The sequence below is a fragment of the Thrips palmi genome, unplaced genomic scaffold, assembly GCF_012932325.1.
Source record: "Thrips palmi isolate BJ-2018 unplaced genomic scaffold, TpBJ-2018v1 HiC_scaffold_6, whole genome shotgun sequence".
Taxonomy (NCBI): domain Eukaryota; kingdom Metazoa; phylum Arthropoda; class Insecta; order Thysanoptera; family Thripidae; genus Thrips; species Thrips palmi.
In genome coordinates, this window is record NW_023144633.1 from 6,155,296 (window position 1) to 6,180,279 (window position 24,984).

Sequence of the window (24,984 nt, forward strand, 5' to 3'; positions counted from 1 at the left end):
CGTGTTCGATACCTCGAAAGCAGATATTCCAATGAAAAATTAAATAAACGCTCCTTAAGAAATTTTTGGTAATCCATTTTATAGTTTATCGAAAAATTTTAATAAATTTTCTGATTTCTATTGCAAAAAGACAAGATTGTGACGAAAACTTTGAAGGTCACTTTTTTTAGGGTGGTAAAAATTTCTCTTACTAAAGAGAGGCGAAGGGTAGGGAGAGGGGGAAGGGTTAGGGGAGCGAGGGGAGAGGGAGGTGCAAAGTATTTTTTCTGTCTGCGAGTTTGACATCTGTTTGAATTGTACGTCGTGAGGCAGTGCTCTCTTGCAACCTGCTTCAGTGAATTAACAGCACGTTGCCTGAAATCGCTCATCATGTCCATATCAACCGTGTTCGGGCTGCTGGTTTTAGGCGTGATCGCCCCGTGTGTACTCTCAGCCGACTTGGTCCCTGTCCTTCTGTGGGATTCTTTCAGGTGAGGATTTTGGTCACTGCACACGTTCTTTCCTTTATCAGAGGTGTTCAATTTTCTTCGATCAAGATGTAACCTCACCTTTTTGAACATTGTGGAAGATGACAATTTAAAATTTATGGGGAATAAACTATGTTCGAGGTTATGTCAAGATCAATAATCTGTCACATTGCATAGTTGAAATTTCTGTTTTTGTTCATTGTTTAAATTTTAGTCTTTTTGACATTCAATGAGCCTTTGCCCTTTAAAGCTTTTTCCACTGAATAGATCCCTCTGATTAGATTTCCTTTGTTGCAGAGATGTGACGAGTAAACCCAACACCATCCCAGTGCTGTCGAAGGTCAGCCAAGAGGAATTCAGGGGTGTCCTCACCAAGAAACTGCAGAATGACCCTGTCGTTATTGTTTTTGCTGAAGAAAATGTAAGAATTTTTGGTTATTGAACTGAAATATTTGCATGCTCTGTAAATATAATTGTTGTTATTGAATGATTCCAGCTAAGCATCGAAGACCTAAGCTGGCAAGATGACACAGGACGAGGAGCTTTCCCAAATTTGCACAACCTTTCACAATCTGGAGATGCCAGTCTATTGTATCTACCATTTGTAGACTCCCCTCTAGCAGTTTTGGAACACATGTTTCCACAGAATCCTGGTTGGAATGAAGCTATTCTTGGCCCAGAGGGCATCCCTATCCTTAGTGAGGATACCCCATACTCGAATTTCCTGAGGGTGAATCTTGAAGACGCAAAAGTCAGTGATGGCAGATCGGATTTGCTCAAGCGACATGGTAAACCACATGCATATGTTAGTTCCTTGAACTAGTTAAAGTAGTCTTTGCTTTTTAATCCAATAAGAGTCTTTTCTTTTTACCAGACTCTACTATCTACAACATTTATCAAGGGCTTCGCCACAACCATGACCATGTAATTGCAATTTATACATCTCTTCACTCTTCATGGGTATGTAACTTATTCATTGCAAGATGTGAACCATGTTCCGAGACTCTTGATTACTAATTGTGGATTCCCTCTGCAGCATGTAGAGGAGGAAATAAAATCAAGAAAAATTCGTGAAGCCCAAGAAAATTCTGAAAAAACTGAGGCTGAAAAGGTAGAGCGTGAGAATGAAGAAGTTGCTGAGGGGGAAGCTGCCGCAGAAAAGGCCACCACTGAATCTACGCCATCATCATCTACCCCTCGCTCTTCGGCTCTCCCCTCTCCAACGCCCACTTCCGGACCTCAGGCCGAATGGCCACAGTTCATGACCATTCCAATTCTGTCTGGATTGATGGTGACATCTATCCTTTTGGGTATTCTTGGATTTGCCATCTCTGCTATGATGGAAATTAAACCTATGCTGCGGTTTGACGATCCCAAAGGGAAATCATTGCAATTTGCTGTTCAGGACTAGTGATAAGGCGGTGTTTATGTTGCATTTGGATTATTGCTATCTTGTCTAAACATGTGTTGTTGTTATCTGTTAAGTAGTTATCTTCCATTCCATGAAGCATAATTTTATGATCTGTAACTCTGTGAATATCAATGTATGTTGTTTTGTATTTCAATTTTATTGTTGCTTGTATTGTCTTTTTTTTATGTAACATGGAAACTTATACTCAAATTGCGGGACTACTTAAACAGCAGTATTATCTTCAAATATGTATAGCTTGTTCATGATATATAACACTTGGTGTGTTAATGCATGTAAGAAAATGGCATCTAGTCTTACGCATGTAGTTGTACAATAAATAGTCTGTTTCAATAGCAAAAATTGCAATTTTGTGAAAAATGCTGTGTTGTAAAGGTATGAATTGCCCAAGACAATAATGTGCTAATTGAGGCTTAGGAGTTTTATGTTAACGCAAATGCCATGTAGTTAGTTATTCACTGATTAAATAAAATCTTGAGTACTTATTTAGTCCCGTTAAATATAACTTGAAAGTGAACAAGGAAAAATAGAAACAAATGTAAATACTCTAGGAAAATATTATACTTGGTTGTTAAATTGTAAAAATATTTGGCATCCATGTATCACTTGCACATTTTAAGTTCATTCAATAAATGAAACCATTTCTGTTGAAATATGATGTCATGAATAAATTGATTCAAGAGGAAGTACAGAGTACAGGTATTCTCCTATCACAACATAAGTTAGGCCAGGTACCAGCAATTCATGAATCGGCCTCACTTTCTTGCTGCTTCCCAGTTTTGTCTGCCAAGGTTGACAAAAAGGCAATCCAGCAAAATATGAACAGTGTTCAGTTAAATGACAGTTTAAACTCAAACATAGCAAACTATGTAGTTTCCTTTTTTTTCTTCAGATTACCATTTGATAAGTGATGATTGACATGCTAAAATTAGAGCTTTATAATGTGTGACTGTCCATTCCAAATATGGATCTCTTTTGAGTTGGCCTCCACCACTCAAGTTCACTAGTGTCACAATACAAGCCTACACAAGCTTCACATACCACGTATAAGAAACAACACTCACAAAATAAGACTCATCCATCAACTTGAACACTTAAGCTTCGATTCCTTAACTGCAAAGTATTTGCAAACAAAACAAACAGACCAAAAAAAAAAGAAAGAAAGAAAATCGCTTTCAGTCTACTAAAAGGGGCAGACTGGAATGAGTGCTACTTTGAGCAGAGGTGATGTGGGCATGAATGACATTTTGCAGACTACGGCGGGCGCTGGTCTCATAGTCGAGCTGTTGCATTAGTGTGTTGATCTGCCCCTGAAGGTCGTTTACCTTCAGATTCAAGGCGTTGACTGCATCCAGCACATTTCTGGAAGAAAACACAATGTCAGAAGCAGTAAGACAAAGGAACAAATGATTCATTTGGAGACACCAAATACTCACTTATCATCTGCTTGAAGGGCCACGGAACTCAACACTCCTTTTTCAGATGGACTCTCCAGAAGAGCTAAAACAGTAGGACGATTTTAAATAAAATAGATAAGAAACATTGTGCATTATTATGTAATTGAAATACTCCAAGATGATAACAATTAAACCTTGGCCATAAGTTCATTCCAAGATTTTAAAAGTAACTAATGACATTTATTCAAACACAGCCTGCTTTTGTTTTTAGATAAGAAAGCAACGTGTTGGTCACTTCCACAAACACATCCCCAAAACAATTTCAAGACATCAAAGCTTTGATACATTTGGCATACTGTACAAATACCTAGCTCACAAGCTAATAATATATTCAGTCCTAACAGACAACCTAAGACTAGACTTAAGATATATGACAATGTTAAACATTCAAAATAAATTCAATAATTTGATCCACATTGTTTAAACATCAGAATCTCATTTCAGATGTTGAACAGTTTTCTGTTGGACAATTTTGGGCCATTCCCAAAAGAAGACAACAAATAACAAATTGACAAAATCATCAAAAATAAATAAATATTGAATGAAGGAGCAAATCCACACATCAAACGTATGTTTTCTTACAACAATAAACTTAAGACACCAGTGGACACAACACTAATGCATTGACTACTTGTTGAAATATACAGCCACTAGTCGAGGAGCCAGCTCAGAATTTTGTGCTTCCCTTTGGCTTGACTTGTTTGGGTGCCGCGAGCACCAGGCTCTTGACTCCCAAAAGAGGTGTTCCATGAAGATGCAGGTTCTGTCCATAACAGACAACACAACACTTACAAACAAAACAAGGGTATCAAAACAAGAGCATCAAAACACACACAGGCTCACGCACACAAGCATACCCACAAAAGTGAGGCAGCTATGAGAAATCATCATCAATTCTCAACATTTATTTTACATCAAAATTAATGAACCTTGAAGTTTCAAAGATAGTAGACTAAAAGATTTGAGAACTAGATCAAGAGGTATTGAACAAAGAAAAATAAGCATGAAAAGAAAAAAAAACATGAGCATATGCACATAGGCCAGAAAAAGCAACAGATAGGATAATCATCCTCCAAAGCCATGCATTGGCCACATATTTTCAACACAAGCATTTTAAGGAATGATCCGAAGTTTGAGTAAATAAACAGAAAATTCTGTAAACAATTATTTTAAAATATGTACATTTTGCACGCAACAGTGTTTGTAACAAACATTTGTTTTTAAGTTAATTTTTTCTTTAAGAAAGAAAACAAATGGCACTACATCAATACAGACATACAATCAATAGGTGTAGTATTTACTAACTAAGAGAGACAGTACAAGTACAGAGGTAAACTATGAATAAATTAAAGAGTCCACATCAAAGTGAAATATTGTACAATACAAAAATGCAAGAAATACATCAAATGGTGAAAGAGGGTGCAATATGCCAAAGCTACCTGAGCTGAGTATAGACCAGAGTATCTCTTCTAAGTGAATATATTGTACATTTTCCAAGCAGGCACTTTATGATACAAATATCAGCCTCAAAGCATGCTTCAGTTTGATAATGTCATTAGGTCAACAAAATTCTTCAAGCATTCAGTATACCCATTGATACATGAATTAAGCAGCAAGCCTTGACAGAATAAAGTCAAGTCGCCAGGCAAAGTAAACATTCAAATAGATTACTATAATGTACGGCAAGAAAACTGAAGAACCAAGATATAGCTTTGAAACAGAATAGGACTCACCTGAGCTGATTGTGGACCGAGTCTTTGCACTTGTGCAATATGATTCAATTACTCGGAGAACTAATGCATCTTCTTCATAACTCTTGTCATCTGCAAAGTCAAGATTCACCATTGACAAGCAACATTTTTTTTTTATTTTAGTTCCAAATACTTTATTAACAAGTAATACTCACTAATTTTACGAGGTCCTCGGGTAGACTTTCTTATATCATCTCTGGTCAAAGTAGAAGTGATTCTGACAGGTGGAGCTGGTCGTAAGTTTGTTGCAGTCCAAATTTTTACACTGGAGTTGCTGCTGTAATTATTGTTGTTAATGTTGTTTATGCTTGCAGCATTGAGATGATTATTGTTTATGTTGTTGATGTTGTGGTTAACATTCAAATTGCTTGGTCTGCTGATGTTACTGCTGTTCCTTGTCACAATCAACTGATGTTGGTTTCCCTGAAAGAAAAAGACAGGAACAGGTTAAAAGCAGTTTTTACAGTTGATGGTGATTACAACTCTAAGTTACATAATTTTTTCAAACTCAAAAAGAGGAGAGAATAAAATAGGGGGAAGAAGCATTCAATGAGCAAAATTTATGTTGTCTTTCAAAAAGCCAATTCTTTACACAATGCACATATCCATCTAAAAAGATTAAAGACTCTGGGTAATATCGGTCACAAAAGAAAGTGACTCATAAGGGAGGCCATATGGGTGAACTCTTGCGCATGGAGTATCAGGGTCAGTTCTTTTGCAACTGATAGCACACAATGTAATTAATAAGGTATACTGAGAAGGACACACCAATGCAGTACTGTACAGGTTATTGTTTGCTTGAATATGGAGAAGGACTAAATAGTCCTTTCGCATGGCTTGGCCAACAGATACAGTTTCTCATTTTTTTTTTAAATCCTCTGAAGTAATTAACAGAATACATACACAATCATTAAGTTATAATTTCATTGTCACTTTGCTCCATAGGTTCTATTGAATGACACCAGGCTCAGAATAATTGATTTTGTGTCCCCATACCATTTTAAAACTTAAAACAAGTCATCATCAAAGAAATAAAAAGAAAAAAAGGAAATGATGTGATGGATTTGAACATCTCATTGGACAGAAATCACTCCACAAAGCATCAAAAACTTGGTATTTACTTGTGTTAAAGAAATGGCAGACATAATGTAGGCAAGTATAAAGACTGGTGAATCTCTTGTGTTACTGGTATTATTTAACTTGAATGGACATTATTACTTAATCATGCATTTAACAAAGAAAGATTGAAAAGTCATCAAAATTTGAAGTCTGTTAAGGCAATGAAGTTGCCACACAGAACTCAACCCCACAAGGAATTACTCAAGGAAATAACTTCAAAGGGGATATTGCCAACAACTGAACTGGGAATAGTCATTTATCCACACACTCGCCTTCAAACTCCACAAACAAAACACAACAGGGAAAGCAGGACAGGATTGCAAAATTCCTATGCAGCACTCAAATCATTTCAAACCAAAGCTTAGGAATGTGAATTGATGCAATTATCTAGCTCAAGAAGCACATTAAGCACTTAATACTTCTTGCCTGCTTGTGGAGGATTTCTGTGATGACTATTCTTGTTCGATGGTATAGTTTGTAATGAACTGGCTGGAAGACGCATCTTCAAGCCCCAATGAGCATACATTCCAGACCGATAAATAAGGCGACTTTTATTGTCTTGTGGATCCCAATGAACTCGGGCTGATTTGGAATGCGGGGCTGAGGTGGAAGGTAATGAATAACTTCTGATGGATGTCAGATCACTATCAGATGGAAGGTTTGCCACAGGAACAGGGGAAGATTCCAAGCGTAACCATTCATCTGGCCTTAGATTTGAATTTGTTATATCAGGGGAGGTAATGTCAGCAAGGCCAGAATCAGACGACCTGGGACTCAGAGGTTGTGGGACACAGCATGCACATTTTTCATTGACCGAAACAGGTTTCTCCAAATCATTAACATAACTTGCATGGGAGACCTCTTTCTGTCTTCTGGTCTTCTTCCTCTGAGATTCACTAATGGGCTCTGAACTACAATATAAGCAATGAGGAATGTGAGATTGCATTGGAAATGCACTAGAGGTGCCTTCTGAATTATCATTCTCAGTTGTCACAATAACAGGATCAAATGTTATTTCTGCATGTGGCAGAGCATTTGGAGCAAGCTCCAAAGTAGAGGAATGTGTTCTTCGCAAATTCTCTCGAGGCAAAATAATGGTGGACGTTGAATGCCAAGTATGAACAGGAATTAAAGGAAGACCTCTTTTTGCTTCTAGAGACGGAGGCAGACTAAATCGACTTTCCACTCTACAAACAACTTCTTCTTCACTAAGATGAGAAAGATCTTGACAGACAGTTGATGGAAATGGTTGGTGGCCTGGTTGAGTCTCAAAGCTTGATTCAGCTGATTTTGATGTTGCATACTCCAAAGTCACTTTGCTTGGCACAGACAGAGAGCATTTATCAAGCCCTTCTTGACTTGAAGGCATGTAACACACAAGACTGAATGGAGAGCTTGAAGTGGATCCCGTACTGCTACCACTTATGTCAAAGGCGTTTTGCCGCTCTAAAATACGAGTGGATCCACTGTCTTCACTGCTATCTGTGGGGATGTGAACCACACTTGCGTTCTGCCACTCAGCCAAGCCAACAGGTTGAGGAAAGATGACACATTCTACTTTGTGATTTCGTCGAATTTTTACACCCAGAATACCAAGGTTCTCATAATCTTTACTAAACTGACGGTACAGAAGTCTCTTGAGCAAAGGTCTCGTAATGATACCAGATTGGACTAAATTTGCAAAGTACTCAGTGAGTCTAGCATATGGTGAGGCAGGAGGAAGATTTAATCCACTTACATGAGGTGGAGGAATTGGTGACTTGGGGCTTGATGATTTGTGAAGAACACAACGAATTTGTTGACGCAATATGTCAACCCAACTTTGTTGATCTTCTCGAGTCTGGCAAACAGCCACAATACGCTCAATGAGAGGACCTGTTGGCATAAAATACAGTCTAAAATTTATAAGTTTTTTTTTTTTTTTTTAATAATATGACAGATTATTTAATAATCTACACCCACCAACAATTTCAAAGGCATTTTTATAGTTGTCAGTATTTTCTAGTTTATTTACTGTAATGCCAGTCAATGGTAGCTTTCCCTGAAAAATGTTTAAGGGGCTTTCAAGCAACGGAAGCAGTTTGTTCAGTGACTCGCTAGACTAGCTCTGCGAGGCTGATTGACTACTTTAGTGAAACAAATGCATACCCTTGAAAACAATATTACCTCATATATGAAGGCACTCATCCGTTGGCTGACACTCAACATCAACAAAGTCGTTGGGAAGAGAACCAAGTACCTATCACGATGATCTGGACCAACTGCCACAGATCCCATGTGCACAATGTCTCCAAGTATTTGCAGATCTTCACCTTCCCAGCCCCTCACACCACCAGTAAGAACTTCGAGTTCAAGCTCCTTTTGACGTCTTGTAGTCGAGCACACAGACTGTTACAAGGAACAAAGAGGCTGGTTAATATCAATATCAATCAACTTTTGTGCGAAAAATGGCATACATACTTGACTACCAAAACATTTATGCGGTTTGATCAGACTTACAGCAATGTCCTTGAAAATGCTGACAGATCTTTGTGTATCACCTCGATCTGGATGGTTCTCTTCAACATGACGTTCCAATTCTTGAAGCATACTTGCATATTTGTCCAATCGACGAAAGGGTTTGCTTAAACCAGTAGTCAGCACAAGTATACCAGGAATACTTGCACCGGCTGATTCCATCCAAGAATTCAATTCATCCCTGCAATAAAGGAGGAGATAAGGAAAAGCAGGATAACAATTACAACATGGAAATGCAAAATCAAAGTGAAGTGGGAACTTCAAATTGTTAACATACTTGTACTTATCAATGACACAAACAGCTTTTGGATGAGCTGCACAATATGTTTGGTGAACTTGTTTCATACGAGGAGCATTTGTTAAAAAGACACGCCCAACACGTTGTTCTGTAGACAATTTTGTGGCACAATCTTCTAGGGCTGCAAGTAAATGTTGTTGAACAGCCAGTATCTCATCCATGTTGCTAACCAATTGACGGTATTCTTCTCGGGGTAAACTGCAAATTGGTAAAATAGTGAGCATGTGCACAAAAACAGGTTGCCAATCTAGGACTGAATCATATCAGCATGAGAGACACCATTAGACAGAGTACTCTACCTTCCCAATGAAACCTTTCCACAGATAGCATGAAAAATGATTTATATTTAACACAGATATGGACATGGATAGAAGAGAGTAAATGTTAAGACCTTAACAGTATTTTAAAGGACTAGAACTTACATTCCAGCATTTTCTAGAGGATGTAAAAAATTCTGAACCAAAGTCTGGAGTTCAGCTACATTTGCCTTTTCAGAATCAATGATATCTCTCAAAACCAAGTTACGATATGCTTTCTGCTGAGCTGTTAAATCGACAGGCATCTGCACAGTCCCGGATCCTTTACTGATGCTCATAGTATCTGATAAAACAAACCATATTATTAAAAAATGTCATTTGAGAGAATACTTTAAATAACAAAGATACGAGAAATGCCCAACTTACCCTGTAATTTGTATTCTTTAACATAGTTAGAAGGAAACCAGCCTGTTTTGTCTGTTGTAGCCAGTGTTCCCTCCCACCATCCTCCTTCTTCCTTCTGGGTGACAGTAATGATGTCACCCTTTTTGAAGCACAACTAGCAAACAGAATCAAACGGGATTAAATATAACAACTTCCTATAACATATGTACGATAAAAATTATGTATTTCGCAAACACACATACCTCATCATTATTTTTCCCTTGAAATGAATAGATAGCTTGAACAAGGAGGGGGTGGGCTTCGTTAGCCATGGTCCTAAATTTGTATTACATAGCTCTGCAAATGTTGAATAAGTAAAAGTATTAAATAGAATTGAAACCTATCAGCATAACAGGAGCTGAATGTGACAGCTCACTTCAGACACTACATACAGGGCCAATCCTCTACTTTTCAACAGTAAATTTTAAAGACTTTGTTATAATAAATGCAAAACTTTAACATGAAGAGCAAAGAACCTCTTGCACTTAAAGAACCAACCTAGAAATTGGTTGTGAAAATACTTTCCGAGAGGCTCAGTAATGCTTCTCCATCAAACCTCTAGTAACGCTAATGAATATATTAAGACAAGGCACATAAACTGCAGTGGCTTTTGAAACGTGTCAATTATTATCTCAATAATATTTAAAAACAAGCAGTTTGAATCAAGGCAAGGGAAATACATCAATACAAGATGTAGGCAGGATGTGAGGGTAAGAAGGGGGGGGAGAAAGGGAGGTCAGTCAGGCGAGTAACAGGCTAAAATTAGACGGACTACTGCTGTAGCAGCCCACAGCCCACAGCCCACAGCCTTCAAAAGAGGGTATGGGCTAAGCATCTGGGGGTTGAGGCCTTTGGCAGCCATCAGAATACCAAGTGGATTTTCTCAGTATGAAGTTGAGGGCAAAGAGCAAAGAGGATGCACTGTCCGATAAGATCAATTGAGAAGCTCGCACTTCCGAGCAGGGGATACTGGCAGTATTTAGTATTAAACAAAGGCAAAAGAGATAAAGAGAAAAAAAATTGCAAGTCATTAAATTTTACAATCAAAATGAAAGAATACGGAGACTATAAGGACAAAAGTGAAAATAAAAAATAAGGGTATTTCATGAGAACAGCAACAGGTAACAGGCATACAGTTTATGAAGTCCGAAAGACAAATACGATATTGTTCAATCAAAACTTTACAGGAAAAGAGATTCTTGAATCTATTGGATGGAGTACATAGAGCCCAGCATTATCATTTAAATCGATGAAAGAGTAGAGTATACAAAAGTGAGGTTAATTTCAGAATACAGAGGTTGATTTTCTTGGCTCTTCACCAAAAAAAAATGATCTAAAGATACTATGAGAGGAACATAATCATACTAACTTTTAAAATTAAAGGAATAACGTCAATTGCAGTCAAATGGACCGTTAAAAGTCACGCTGACTAGAGTCCTAGAACTCCTCCTCAACTTGAAAGATCAACAACATAAACAAACACAACACGCTTGTTTTTGTTAGTTTTTACCCTATTCCTCCCCTCCTCCACCTCTCCCTCCCTCTTTCCACTCTTGCCTCAAGTTGGACGTGTAAATATTTTGTTGTCGAAGTTGCAAGGAGTTCTTCATCAATACAATGTCATCGTCTAGAAGACCGGAGCATTTAGCTCCTCCAGAAGTGGTGAGTCTAAACGCTATTCGTTACACTAAGTGGGAGACCAAACCGCGTGTTGTGACAGGTTATGAAGTCCATAGTGTTGCCTTTAATTTATTTAATTTTATAATCATCCGATCTATTTCTCATTTTCAGTTTTACAATGACGATGAAGCGAAGAAATACTCTCAAAAGTGAGTTTTTGAGTTTGTACAATTAGAGAAATTTTAATGGTTGTTGTGTCGGACTTGTCAATGTAGCATTCTGTTTTCAGCACACGAATTATTGAAATTCAAGAGCAAATGAGCGAGCGCGCCCTGGAGCTCTTATTGCTTCCCGAAGATGAGCCCTGCTATGTGTTAGACATTGGCTGTGGGTCAGGGTTGAGTGGATCTGTTCTTGACGAACAAGGTCATGTTTGGCTTGGCATCGACATATCGCCTGCTATGCTTGGTAAGTGTCTCTCTGGTTGACATAGCATTGTTATATAATTTCATAGCTTGTAAGTTTCTTACATGGTCTGTCTATTTTTCTTAGATGTCGCTCAAGACCGTGAAGTTGAAGGAGACCTAATTCTTGGTGACATGGGAGAGGGCATGCCATTTCAAGCTGGCATTTTTGATGGGGCTATCAGTATTAGTGCTTTGCAATGGTTGTGCAATGCTGATAAAACATCCCACAACCCAGTGAAGAGGCTGTATAAATTCTTTAGTACATTAAATGCCTGTTTGGTAGGACCCAGTCACATCTTTTGACTATTCCAAGCCTTTAAAAGTTGTTTTTCTTCTTACCTTTCCGATTTTAATATCTGTTTTTATTTTTCAGAGTAGAACGGCTCGCGCTGTTTTCCAATTTTACCCTGAAAACTCTAACCAAGTTGAGTTAATCACAACTCAAGCAATGAAAGCTGGTTTCTATGGTGGTGTTGTTGTTGATTATCCTAACAGTACCAAGGCTAAAAAGTTCTTTTTAGTCCTCATGACTGGTGGGAACATGCCTCTTCCAGAAGCACTTGGGACAGAAGGAGGTTCAAATACTGTTGCCTACAGTAAAAAGAGGTGAGATAGGTGCAAATATTGGTCTAAGCTTTGCAGTTCGAGGCTTAATATTTCATTCTATATCGCAGGGAGCAACTGAATAAAGCTCGAAATGCTCGAGGAAAGCCCCTCAAGAACTCCAGAGAGTGGATTCAAGAAAAGAAAGAGAGGAGAAGGCGACAAGGGTTAGAGACACGTCCTGATTCTAAGTATACGGGTCGTAAGCGTAGAGTGAAGTTCTAGATTTTGTCTTCTGTGGACTCCAGTTCATGGCTGTTAAAAACATAATATGATATATATTTACTCTAACTAGGAATTGTAAATATTTGTAATAAGGACAGCAATTAATTTAAAAAATCGTTGTAAACAGATATATTTTCGAAACGTTTATATATTTACGTATGTCAAAATTTTCAAAAACAGGACTATAGCAGTAAATTCAAATAAAGAGATCTAGTGAATGTTTTTCTCAAGAAAACTCTACATTTCGTTTTGGAAGTACAAATCAAAATCCCCATAGCCTAGCTAATTATCTTCTCCATCCTCTTCATCCTCTTCACTTTCATCTGACTGTGACTCTAATCTTGATCTAAAAGATCGCACTTTCTGGAGCAACCCTGACATCTTTTCATACTTCCCTGTTGAATCTGGTAAATTTTCAAAGTTGATAACATCACAAATATTTTTGGAAAACTTTTCAGCTGAGGGCAGGCTGGTATATTCAGAGGTAACTATGACAGGAGTTCCAAATGTGACTGATGTTACTTTTCCAACTTTCGGAGTGTTTGTCACAGACACACTACCTGTGCTACTCTTCTCACTGGGTTCAACACTCTTCTCTGAGACACTTGAATCTTCAAGTTTCTGCTTTTTAGTACCTTCTGAACAAGGTGACTGAGATCCTTTTCGCTTCTCACTCTAAAAATAGAATTTACATAAGAATCAAAGAAAATTGTTAAAAAGAAAAGATGAAACATTTCACATTTACCTTAGTTGTTGACTGGGCTTCTGTTGTTGATGGTGCTTTTATTTCAGTTTCATTGTCTGGAAGAATTAAAAATTTGGGCTTAGTTTGATTTTTTTCTATTAAGTTACTTACTGCATAACGATTGGCTTAAAGAAGAGACAAAAAAGCGCACCTTCACCGCTAGAGGCAGCATCTGGAATGGAAATAAAATGTAAAAATTGATCTATTATTGTCAAACAATGATGTACATAAGAAACTTACCATCTGAGTCCGGTTCAACATCCTCTGATTGAGACTGCTTTTTATCACATGATGGAGTTGCAACAGTATCTGAAGAATTCATTTTCCTCCTCTTGTAAGCTTTCACAGCCTTCTTCCCCCACATTTTTTTCATGAATTTAATACTGTCTTTTTCAGCCATTGGTCTACTGTTCAATCTGTCTGTCTCCTAGAAATTTGTTTTCACAACAGGCACCAAAGTACAGTAAGTTGAAAAAAAGAGCAATGTGGAGCCTGCTACAAAAATGTATCAAAGAATACTTACATCAATAATATCAGGACCACAAGGACAGTTAAATCCTGGGTATTCAACTATCTGCTTTATGTCATATTTGTCTCTAGCACCTTCCATAACGATTTCTCCATCTTCATCCTCTGGGTCAGCCACCTCTGTAAATATTCAAACAAATTAATTAGTAGAGCTGGTGCGGCTTTACCTTGACAAATCTCCCAAAATAAAAACGAACATCAGACAAAATAGCCTTACATTGTCTGCCAAGTGAAAACTCACCTTGCCCATCAGAATTGAATAGAGACAAGCCTGAATGTGAAACTCTGGCTTCTTCGACCCATCCTGGAGGATACCCAAGGACACGCATACGATACACATGTCGTGGAAGCTGGTTTGCTTCCAAACCAAGAGCCCTCTGGAGCTGTCGACTTATTTTACCCGGCCGAAAATGAGCAAATTTTTGTTCATCATCCAAATGGTAGCGGTTGCTACAACAGAAATAGAACGATTTAAAACATAAGCAAATAATAACTATATCATGACATTGGCTTCTTAAAAACACAATCCTATGTCCACTTACTTTGATTTCCCTGTACGAGCAGCTTGCTTACTCCTAAAAAGTAAACGATTGCGGTTAATGGCATCATAGTTTTTAGGTTCTGTGCAATCGCGAAGAGAGTGGTCTGCACCACAGTTCCAACAGGTACTTTGAGGTGGTTGGGGACGCTTCGGTTTAGAAATAGCTGGGCCATCTTTCTTTTCATCAAGAACTTCCCTGAATTTCTGCACAGAACAAGAGGGCGTTATCAAAACGAATCAAAGAAAACACAACAAAAATCAAGAAAACGGGTGGAGGACAATTAAAATGGAAAAAAAAATACAACAGTACTAGTTTAAGAGTAAACATAACCTAAAAATCAAAACAGTGACAAGCTTGAAGCAAACCGGTAGCATGTTTTACCTTATCATAGACCGGTACATCTATGTGGTCGTTGGCATCTGTGGGCGTGCTGTCCACCACAAACAGATCGCTTAGATCGCCGTCGTTGGACAGTTCTCCATCTTCTTGTTTGGATGGACTGCCGGGACTCTCCCCCATTGTGCACAAAGCTGCAAAAGTGAATGACAACCATAAACACCGTATTCATTGGTACAACTTCACTTGAGACAGCCAGCTCTCAACACTGACCTCTAACAGTACACCCGACAACAAGAATTGATAATAAACAGAAGATATTTAAACTCAGTCACTTAGGTACTGAAGCACAACAACAAAAAGCAAAACAACGGACTTCCAGTTGGTCACATGGGAGATAGAGGATCACGACACTAGCGCCATCTGTCGGCTGGGAACCGAGTGTGAGGTGTGAGTAAGGGAAGGACCAAGGAGTAACTTGGAAAATTCGGCCGAATGGAGAGGAATAAATTGATTTGAGAGGGGTGCCCGTTTTGGTGAGCAGGGGGTGCTCAGTGTGGTTTTGGGGAGGGTAGGGACCGGCTCACCTTCCCGGGGCTCCCTGCAGAGAATCTTGAGGCCTAGCGCCTGCGGCGGCGGGCAGTCCCGTGAGACATCGGCGTTGGGCGGGCTGGCCTACTTGACAGGCGCCGTGGTGCCGTAGGTCTTCATTTTCGGGGAGCGTCGCCGCGACCTCGGCGTTAGTACAGCTGTGCAAGTAGCCAGCAGTCAGCACACGCGATAAAAGAAACTGCTGGAAAGTCCCCACGACATGAAATAGCTGTATGAAAAACTCTCGACTACTCTGTCTCACCTCACCATGGCAACACATCAACTAATGTGGCAACTCGAGACGACTGACGACTATGCCTTTCCTGAAGAAGTTCAAACCCTGTCCCGAGTGGAGGCGAAAGGAACAGATAAGCTACAAGTCCGGTACGAGGCACACCGTGTACTTCCTCAACGGCGACCAGCATGTGGGTGACTGGCGAGACGACAAGCGGGAAGGTGAGCGACGTTTCGCCTTCCTTTCAGGCGGCCTTGCCCAAGGCCTTGCCACACCGCCATCGCACCCTGGATCCGCGCTTCAACTACTGCAGTGCTCTAGCTTTCCCAATCACCAAATAGCAGACAAGGGACGAATGTGCACAGGAAAGGGCGCCGCCCTGACGCGCGGGGGGCACCTGTACGAGGGCGACTTCTCCGGCGAGCTGCGCCAGGGCCACGGCGTGCTCAGCAGGCGGATGGCGGACGGCTCCCTGCAGCTCGCGTACAGCGGCCAGTGGGAGCGCGGCAAGCGACACGTGAGTACCTCTCCCTCACTCTCACGCGGCCGAGCGGTCAAAATCCCATACGGGTATAGAGCTCCAGAGCCGCTAAATAGGACTCGAACCGAACGTGTGACCCCACCAATGGATTGCTCTCCGAACGAGGAATCCATTGGTGGGGTCACACGCTCGGTTCGAGTCCTGTTAAGCGGCTCTGGAGCTCTAAACGCGTCTAGAGTCTGGCCGTGGTCTGGCAGGGCTGGGGCATCGGCCGCGACGCGGACGGCTCTTGGTACGAGGGCTGCTGGCGCGAGGGCCGGCGCGCCGGGGAGGGCCGCGGGTGGCTCCCGGACGGCAGCTTCTACCACGGCGAGTGGCTGGACAACCAGTTCCACGGCCGGGGCGTCCTCGTGCAGCGTGAGTGGCATCGCTTCGTCTCTCTCGCACTGACACGGAACGCCGCGGGAGTGCGAGAGAGGCTGAGTGACCCAAATGACTCTCGGAATTATCAGTCTGCAGCACGTGTTGGCACGTTGGCTCACGCTCGGCGGGGCTAAGCCCAAGCTTGGCCCAAGCTTGGCGTCCGCACTGTCTGTCTCCTGCTTGCAGCCAACGGAAACTGCTTTGAAGGGGAATTCCAGTGTGGCGTCAAGCACGGGCAGGGCCGGTTTTTCCACCTGGACAGCGGGCAGCTCCAGGAGGGCGTCTGGGACCAAGGCGTCTGCGTGTCCAGCACTCTGAGGCAAGCAGAGTCCTCCGGCTTCACCATGCCGCCCGTGAGTAACTTTTCACACCACGTCCATGAGTACACGGTAGCAAAAAATGGCCGAGTCCGTTTTTACTGGCTGTAGAACGAACTCCTCAACGCGGATGGTGTGGCGGAGGAGAGTCAGCAGGGCGCTCTGCAAAGAGTTCGCTCTAAAAGTGTGAAGAGCGCAGCATCTCTTGGACGGCTGGGAACTGGAAATATTTAGTGCATGTAGGACTGGGATGGCAGCAGTCATTAATACTGTACATAAACAATAGGATAGTTTATTATTACCAATCACAGTACATGTTTAAGTCCATAAAACAGTTAATTTGGTAGAATGGATAAAACTTTGGATAGAAAAAAATCTTGTTTGCTTAAGTTTTGTAAATAAAAAACATTTAATAATGTTGAGAAACTTAAATTATGTAATAAGTATAAAAGTCCTAGACTAACACAAGATGAACAGAAAGAGATATCCATCTGCCATGTTTAGAAAATCAATGCCGTGCCATCAATAACACAGTTGTATACTTCAAGTCATTTTGAATATTCAGGCAAATTCTTTGTGCAATGATTCACATGAAATTCATGGAAGTGTAGCTCAATGAGCTTCTTTGGCATTCCACATTACAATGAAAACAAATGTATGGTGATTTATGGATCAAAATAGTTGATGATGGTGGTAAGTACAATTATTAAAACAATAGGGTATTAAGATTTCTGATGGAAGTTTGGATAGTAAGCCAACAATGCACCCGAATCTTAGCCATTTAAACAGTCCATACACAAGTCTCAGTCAAACCTCTTTCTTAATACACAAGAGAAGTTTTCATTTTATATTGTATTGCTATTGGTTAAGTAGAAAGACTTTTCAGTTAGGACTAACCTAAGTCTCTAAAGAATAAAAGGTCCAAAAAAATTTGGCAAAAGGAAAAAGGAAAAAAGAACTAATTTATCTGGACCCCATCTGCAGCTCTTAGTGTTAATACTGGTACAAAAATAAGTAAATTTTTTTATCCAATCAGAGCAACATGCCATCAATTAAAAAACAAAACTCACTCTCCATTACACTACAGTACCTCCAAACCATCACGCTATGCAATGAAAATAAGAGAATAAAAACAACACAAGACAAAACACTACAGCTATTTCAAGGGATAAAAAATAGATTTTTTTAAAAAGACAGATACCAGCAGGTACCCAAACATTAGGATTTTTGAGTTTGGTGAAATTGTAGTCAACACATGTTGACTACTACATAGTAAGAAATCAAAAGAGACAAAGGACTAAAATATAAAGAAATTGAAGGATGCATAACTAGGTGCATTGCAATGAAGAATGGAAGCATGATGCAAATTGTGTTGCGTGTGGACATGATAAAGTAAAACATATTCTGGCCTGTGAGGTGTCACAATAATGAAGAACATTTTGAATGTTCTGGACATTTAGTGTGAATACAATAAAATAAATCTCTTAACATAAAAACAAAGTCAAAAAGAAACTATTTAACAACACATCAATCACAGATCCAAACTTAAAAAAATTAGCAAGCAATATTAATTAGTCATGACTGCTCATTATGTGGTGAGTCAAACATACTAAGGTGGTGTTTGCCATGCTGAATTGTTTGAATCGAAATCAAAGCATACTAACGGAATGCAGGAATGAGTTAACATGACTGTTGGAGAGAAACACAACGAGGATTTTGTCCTGATAGTCACTAAATTACTCCCGCATTCAGTATTTAACTTCTTCTGTTACATTCTCTTATGAATAGAACAAACATACACTTATTGCAAAAGAATCAATAAAATTATTTAGGCAGACACTGACTTGAATCATGGCAAACTAACTAATTTTGAGCAACATTTGAACAGTTCTTCAGGTTGAAGAAAAAGGTACGAGATGCCGCACCCAAACAAATCAATTCATTCTACACACTGTACAAACCCAAACCAAAAAGCGTTTTCAAAATCTATGAAATTAAGACACAAATGAGATTCTCAAGGTAAATGCAGGAGTAATTGAAGGTTCTAGGGAATAAGGTACCAACAAAAAGAAAAGCAATTAAAGAACTGGCAAATTAAAAGAATATAAAACCTTTTTAGGTTTGCTCTGATAGAAACCACAGAACATTACACAAAACACTTATTTTGGCAAGACAGAAAAGACTTAAAGGATTAAGAGCAAGAGAGCAAGAAACTCAAAACTTCACAACCAAGTCAACTTAAAAGAAGACATGACGTAAAAGCCCAACTAATACTTCATTTAAGATATCAACGTCAACTTTCTTTAACATAATCAAAATGCATCATTCAAGAAAGATTTTTAAGTGCTAAAGAAGGCTCCAAAACAGTATCGTTCTCCGGTAAAAGGGAACATATGATAGGTTTTAAGATTCCAAAATAAAATTGAATTGGAAATAAAAATTAGTAGGCCAAAATATTTGTTATTATATTTGTTGGACTGACAAGGCAACCACACAACAGAATGCATTGTACTATCTGAAGTGGCAGCATAGCTTAAGTTACTATTACTAAAAAAAAAGGTACAAAAAAATTCAATCACAAAATTGTGAACAGAAAAAATAACCTTTCACAAACAATAAGAAAAAGGGAGATTTTGTAAAGAAAAGGAAGTGAAACCTTCTTAACCTACTAACAAAAACCCGGAATGCATGCATCAGTCCAACTAAACAAAATATTAACAGTGCATGACTTAATAAAAACCATGAATCAATGAATTTCAGATTGATTAAAAGCCACCTAACAGTATTGAAGTATTTCCTTACCACGTGATACAGGTTATTTTGTTTTTCAAGGTTGGGGAGAGGGGGGAAAATTCAAATAATATTAAACATAAGTCAATTTTTTACAAGATACCTAAAAAACACTCCTGTAACAACATAACAATCAAACAACCTGGGCTGAGTTCAGCAAGTTGTTGATGCCATTTGCCCGTCCTTCCATATCTCCTGCCTCAATTTGTTCTTTCAAGAGTTCTAATTCTCTGATGCCCGAAGCTGTGACTTCATACTTATGACTCACAAGGGACCGATAAAAGTGTATTGCAAAGGCAAGAAAAATTATGAGGACGGGAATAAGTAAAATACAAGCAGACCATGCAGCAATCTGCGAAAAGTCATAAAATTTCACCCAACATAGAATGGCTATTTCACACAGAAATAAGAGGAGTCCCAGTAATGTAGAAAATGCCCATGCAGTTTCAATGTACCTAAACAGACAAGAAAATTAAAATTAAGGTGTAAATAAACTTGGATCTGAGTATGTTAGAGATAAAATAAATCAAAGCTCATTCTTACCAGTGCAGTCTTTCATGAGGAGATTCATGTACTAAACTTATTGAATGCATATTACAGACAGCATCTATGTTGGGAAGTATACAGGTACTGATCATTAATGCCAACATGTGCACAGCAACTAACAGTGTCGTGCACACAGCAAAGGCAATGAGCATTTCTTGAGGGACTTTGGTGTCATTGCTGAGTTGTACTTCAACCATTGCAACCTAAAAGATGGTAAAAAAGACAAAGTTTAGAGATTGTCATAATTTATGAAATACATACAGCAGCAGTTTTGCACTTGCACATGATCTTACCATTGCAAAGCCGGACAGAAGAGCAGATGTTTTACTGGAGGCCTTCAGTTTCGCCCGGGAGAGCTGCAGCTTGCGCCAGGAGAGAAACCCCGGCGTATGCAATCCATCTCCAGACTGTGACATCCTACCCTGTAAAAATAAGAGAGATTTGGTTTACTTTGATATTAAAATTTTTCTTTAGTTGTTAACCTGATCCCAGCACAATGCAAACACAAAACAATTGCAAACCATGCAAACTTTGTAAAAAAATTTGAAGGACACATTTGGTAACTTTTTAAAAAAATTCTGTGCTTGAAGTTAATGTTTCCACACCAACACCACCTTTGTTTGCAGGAAGCCCTGTGAGACAATGTTCAATCAGTGAAACTAAGAGTTCTACCACAGATCGAAAACGACAAGCAGAAGCAGAAGAACGGAAAGGAGAAGTCAAGGAGATCTGAACCTAAATGCCTTTCTAGTTCAGTTGCAACACAGTCAAGGTCCAATTAATTATATCAATGGAGATGAAACAGAGGAAAACTTGATGCATTTGCTTTTTGGAAAGAAAAATCATTCAAAGGAATTCTACAGCTAGGCAGAAAACTATTCATACAGGGGAGGCTTGGAGAAGAAAGTGCATAATTACCTCCTCAGCAGCGTTCATTGAGTCGGTCGGGAAATCACTGCACAAAATACCATGTACTCAATCAGTAAAGGTAGGGTAGGGAAAACATAGCATAGAAAAAAACACAACAGCAGCAAAGGGGGGAAGGTGGCTGGACGTCAAATCAGTCCATAATAGAACCAATAAAGCATCCAAAATTAATTTTAAAACGGCATACACAACTTGGAAACCAACATTGACAAACAAAAACTTATTGAAAGCTGACTTCATTACACAAGAGCTGAATATTGGCCTACAGATACAATACTTGATGCATGTAGCAAACAAAACAACATACAAAAACAAATTAGCAGCTACAGCAAAAAACAAAATAATCATCAAACAAATAAATTGGAAGTGACAAGAAAAGGAGTAAAAATACAAGATTGTTTCATGTCACTACTGAAATAGAGAGTGATAGAGGATAACTAAAAGTCTCTCCCATGAATTTTCCTAACATTTCCTGTTTTCCAATTGTAATACCGTTAACTAATACAAAAAAAATGATCCTCCCCCAGACCCCTTTCTAACTCTGTCAATCCCCGGGACATCCACGCAACCCTGCAGACCGACGCTCCAAGCGGTCCTGGCCTGAAGAAGCAGGCTGTTTGTTTCCGCACAGGGCGTTCGTCGCTGTCTCTCTCACACCTTTACGGAAGCCCCAAGTCCCCCTGCAGACTGATGCCGAGAATCGCTGTCGTCGCTCTGCCTCTCTCGCACCCTTAGAGGACGGCCCTAGTGTGCGGAAGAGACGGCGACGAAAACGACTCTCGGAATGAGTCAGCTGTGGGCTAGGACATGGGCCACTCACGGGTGGCTGCCGCTCTGCGACCTGGTCCTGGGCCCGGACGTCCCGGACGCAGGCACCGATCCCGATGTCGATCCCGAGCCTCGTCCGGAAGGCGGAGGGCCGTGGCCGAGGCCGAGGCCCGCACTCGCGTGGCTGCTGGCCCTCCGGGGCTGGCGCTCGCCGCGCTCGCGGTCCGGCATGGCGGCACCTCCGGCACCAGGACCACGGGACCAGAACCACGGGACTCTGGGCGGGACAAATCGCACTACACTGGCGAATCGCGGTGGCGTCACGCAGCCCAAGCCGCACTCCCACGGGACCAACGAGGAACAGGGACGGCACAGGGACGGCACGGGACGCGACCAATCGGCCGGCAATGGGGCTTCGCACGCTTCGCAGTTCGCGGTTCGCAGCTCAGCGCGCTGCCACGGAGCAGCGGCCTCCAGAACTGGACCGCCGGCGCCGGGCGTGCGTCCTGGACCCACTGGCTGCCATGCTGCCGCTTTGTCCTCGGCCTCATGGCCCGACATGGCTCGGGTCGACTTGACCCTTGGCGCTGACCCGCGCCGCGGCACGAGTGGCACGAGCCGCCAGTCCTGATTGTCCTTCCCCGCTGGACGAGTAGCCAGTGGCCAAAGGGGAAGGGGGAGGGGGGTGCTCTCTCTCTCTATCTCTCCCACCTCTTGCAAACAATAGAAGGCTGAGGCACATTCACAACCCCATCCCTTCTCAAATGGCCCAGTGAGAGGGGACAGGGAGAGTCGGGGAGAGTTGCCTACAGTACAGGAGGGGCAAGACTCTGTAAACATCGCCGCATGAGCAGGCAACCCGCACCAATCCGGACTGGAGGTGGAGAAACGGTGCGACAGGACCAGGCAGGACCCCGACCACGGTCCGAGACATTTCGAGTTGGGCCTGTCTCGGCTACACTGCTAAACTCGCCTCATAGCGCGGAGGGCGGACGCGGGCCATATTTATTCATGCCCTGTCGGCACGTCGGGCTCTCGGTCAGTTTGCATGGAAGGCGAGCGGCGGCGTGCACGTCACGGCCGGGGGAGCGAGAGCGAGAGCGAGAGAGAGAGATTGGAAGAGAAAGAGAGCGCGCACGGGCAATGGGATGCAGTATCACGGCGAACCGCTACGGCGGGCGCCCAGGACACTTAGGACTAGCCTAGGACTAGGACCATGGAACGCAAAAAGAGGCCAGAGCCCATTGGACATTGCCATTGATTCATTTTCTTTCACGTATCGATGTTGTATCTCAAGCTTGGTGGCGGCATCTGGGGGTGGCACGTTCTGGAGGGTGGAAACCTCATCTACAGGCATGAGGAAAATGGAGAAAGAGCTCAGAGAAAAGAGATGGAACAGGAAAAGATTCCCTTTGTTCGACATTGTCAAGATTTATGGAAATTGTCATGTCTCATGCAGTGCTTCCCCGCAGGAGTCATGCCTCCACTGCCAAGACCATGCTAATGACTTAATGTCACTTTCACCCCAACCTCAGAGACCTAGCTGGAGAAAGAAGAGCTTGGAACCAGAAGTTTTGTCGAGCGCTTCCCACCACAATAAACCAGTAACTTGCAGAGCCCTGATCAGAGGAGAGCTAAGAATTGATAATCTGGAAGGTCGTATCGTTAAACTTAAGCGATTCATGGAGCAGAAAATTCTAGCGAAATTTAAAAACTATCTTGGTTGGCACCTGTTGTCTGCATTCGATACAAATGGCTTTGTTATTTGAAATGATGGTGAATGCAAAGCTTGGATACAACCCAACTTCCAGAGTTTACGATAAATCATTTACACATACTCACCGTTGGTATGGCGTAGTGGTAGGGGTCTCGGTCCCACGAAAAATTTTGGCCACAGATGTGGGGCGTTTCACCAGGGGCAAATACTGTGCGCCGTCCTGAACTTGTAGACCACGTGGACATGTGAGCTGGGCTGAATGGTCTCTCCTGCAAAGTCAAGGACACATTTCAGATAATTCAATTGATATCACTATGTTAAGATAAGATATGGTATTGACCAGACATTGGTAAAAAAACTGAAGATACAATAAATACCCTCGTCTAACACATGAAAATAATTTGTAATTAATTGAGTGACGTAATAGCCATGGATACTATAAATAAAATTAAACCGCAGAGGGAAAAGCCAAAAATACAACAGCACCACAATGGAACCCTTTTGTAATTAGAGCGAGTTAAAGAGGTTATGAGACTTCTGCTGCAAGGCTGACAGTTGCCCCCTGAGAAGGCAGATCGAAGTGTGAACGCGCTCAACTCACACTTAGGCCTAGTCGGAGACAGGAAGTCAGTAAATATACGACAACGCCGAGTCGGCTTCAATTTGTCATTGCGGCCCTCAGGGTCATATCAAACATTTGGCAAGCAGACAAATACCTGGTCGGACCCAATCGCAATCCCCTTTCCGTTCCGATCCGATCTGGCTCTCGGCGCTGTCCTGTCGCTGTCAGTGGAGCGACCGCGATCGGACGCCCCGCCGGGCCGGTGGGTACTCACATTGACGAAGAGCGAGGCGGTCACTCATGTTTTCGGCACTTGCCGCGGCCAAAATTTAGACATAAATTTGGCGTTGACTTGACAACACGTACACCCACACACACACATACACGTACACACACACACCACGTCCCGTCGTCGGCAGTCCGCGACGTAAACAAACATGCTGCTCGCGTCGCGTTGTCCCGGACAGCGCGGCAGGCCTCGCCCGGCGGACAGGGCAAAGCTCAAATTTGTAGGGAAGCCCGGATTGAATTGGCGGCCGCTTTGGTGGCGGGCAAGCGCCGTGAAAAGCAGCCGCCTTGCCGCGCATCGCCGCCCGCCGTTGGCACCACTGCACTGCACTTCCGGTTTCGGCTCACGCTTCGCGCCGCTCCCCGCTAGAGGGCGCGACGGTGTGGCGGCAGGCTCAAACGCAGCCCAAGTACGAGCCGGCACGGCAGTCGGCGCGGCGGCGATTGGCATTCGAAGGCAAAGCTCAGCGCGCTCTATCTGCTCGTGGTGGGCGCTATTGGAACTACTCCAGAGGTCCGTGGCGACTAACCCCA

The 24,984-nt window shown here is 41.6% G+C and overlaps 6 protein-coding genes across 13 annotated transcripts; 3 read left to right on the forward strand and 3 right to left on the reverse strand.

Moving 5' to 3' along the window:
- Positions 1 to 214: 214 nt before the first annotated feature.
- Positions 215 to 2,549, forward strand: LOC117651819. Its single transcript, XM_034396213.1, has 5 exons — positions 215 to 470; positions 765 to 888; positions 964 to 1,255; positions 1,342 to 1,427; positions 1,504 to 2,549. Exons 1-5 carry the CDS (start codon positions 370 to 372, stop codon positions 1,876 to 1,878), a joined length of 978 nt encoding a protein of 325 aa, XP_034252104.1. The 5' UTR covers positions 215 to 369; the 3' UTR covers positions 1,879 to 2,549.
- On the reverse strand, positions 2,440 to 11,245 carry LOC117651817 (rho guanine nucleotide exchange factor 7). 3 transcript variants are annotated; one of them, XM_034396208.1, is made up of 13 exons: positions 11,109 to 11,245; positions 9,943 to 10,036; positions 9,722 to 9,854; positions 9,461 to 9,638; positions 9,018 to 9,236; positions 8,723 to 8,921; positions 8,390 to 8,611; positions 8,186 to 8,264; positions 7,962 to 8,098; positions 5,260 to 5,527; positions 5,087 to 5,176; positions 3,333 to 3,396; positions 2,440 to 3,258 (listed from the first exon to the last, which is right to left on the reverse strand). In XM_034396208.1, the coding sequence occupies exons 2-13, from the start codon at positions 10,009 to 10,011 to the stop codon at positions 3,072 to 3,074; spliced, it is 1,845 nt and encodes a 614-aa protein (XP_034252099.1). In that variant the 5' UTR covers positions 10,012 to 10,036; positions 11,109 to 11,245; the 3' UTR covers positions 2,440 to 3,071. The 3 variants fall into 3 exon arrangements, with proteins under 3 accessions (XP_034252099.1, XP_034252100.1, XP_034252101.1); XM_034396209.1 differs by lacking the exon at positions 11,109 to 11,245 and adding an exon at positions 10,238 to 10,453 and having other exon boundaries at positions 3,072 to 3,258; XM_034396210.1 differs by lacking the exons at positions 2,440 to 3,258; positions 3,333 to 3,396 and adding an exon at positions 3,435 to 4,116.
- On the forward strand, positions 11,228 to 12,872 carry LOC117651820 (probable 18S rRNA (guanine-N(7))-methyltransferase). The gene is made up of 6 exons (XM_034396214.1): positions 11,228 to 11,401; positions 11,531 to 11,568; positions 11,649 to 11,827; positions 11,912 to 12,105; positions 12,200 to 12,432; positions 12,501 to 12,872. Exons 1-6 carry the CDS (start codon positions 11,357 to 11,359, stop codon positions 12,652 to 12,654), a joined length of 843 nt encoding a protein of 280 aa, XP_034252105.1. The 5' UTR covers positions 11,228 to 11,356; the 3' UTR covers positions 12,655 to 12,872.
- Positions 12,785 to 15,221, reverse strand: LOC117651818 (zinc finger CCHC domain-containing protein 8 homolog). The gene is made up of 9 exons (XM_034396211.1): positions 15,079 to 15,221; positions 14,851 to 14,999; positions 14,470 to 14,672; positions 14,169 to 14,377; positions 13,923 to 14,047; positions 13,640 to 13,826; positions 13,551 to 13,571; positions 13,400 to 13,455; positions 12,785 to 13,329 (listed from the first exon to the last, which is right to left on the reverse strand). The coding sequence occupies exons 2-9, from the start codon at positions 14,986 to 14,988 to the stop codon at positions 12,937 to 12,939; spliced, it is 1,332 nt and encodes a 443-aa protein (XP_034252102.1). The 5' UTR covers positions 14,989 to 14,999; positions 15,079 to 15,221; the 3' UTR covers positions 12,785 to 12,936.
- Positions 15,222 to 15,286: 65 nt separating this feature from the next.
- LOC117651822 (MORN repeat-containing protein 3-like) lies at positions 15,287 to 17,103 on the forward strand. Its single transcript, XM_034396221.1, has 5 exons — positions 15,287 to 15,852; positions 15,997 to 16,148; positions 16,370 to 16,529; positions 16,722 to 16,888; positions 16,964 to 17,103. Exons 1-5 carry the CDS (start codon positions 15,711 to 15,713, stop codon positions 17,084 to 17,086), a joined length of 744 nt encoding a protein of 247 aa, XP_034252112.1. The 5' UTR covers positions 15,287 to 15,710; the 3' UTR covers positions 17,087 to 17,103.
- Positions 17,104 to 17,128: 25 nt separating this feature from the next.
- On the reverse strand, positions 17,129 to 24,687 carry LOC117651821 (calcium release-activated calcium channel protein 1-like). 6 transcript variants are annotated; one of them, XM_034396215.1, is made up of 6 exons: positions 24,437 to 24,687; positions 23,726 to 23,869; positions 21,107 to 21,143; positions 20,482 to 20,610; positions 20,186 to 20,391; positions 17,129 to 20,097 (listed from the first exon to the last, which is right to left on the reverse strand). In XM_034396215.1, coding segments are annotated over exons 1-6 (840 nt in total). In that variant the 5' UTR covers positions 24,439 to 24,687; the 3' UTR covers positions 17,129 to 19,775. The 6 variants fall into 6 exon arrangements, with proteins under 6 accessions (XP_034252106.1, XP_034252107.1, XP_034252108.1 ...); XM_034396216.1 differs by lacking the exon at positions 24,437 to 24,687 and adding an exon at positions 23,946 to 24,163; XM_034396217.1 differs by lacking the exon at positions 21,107 to 21,143 and having other exon boundaries at positions 24,437 to 24,683.
- Between the last annotated feature and the right edge of the window lie 297 nt (positions 24,688 to 24,984).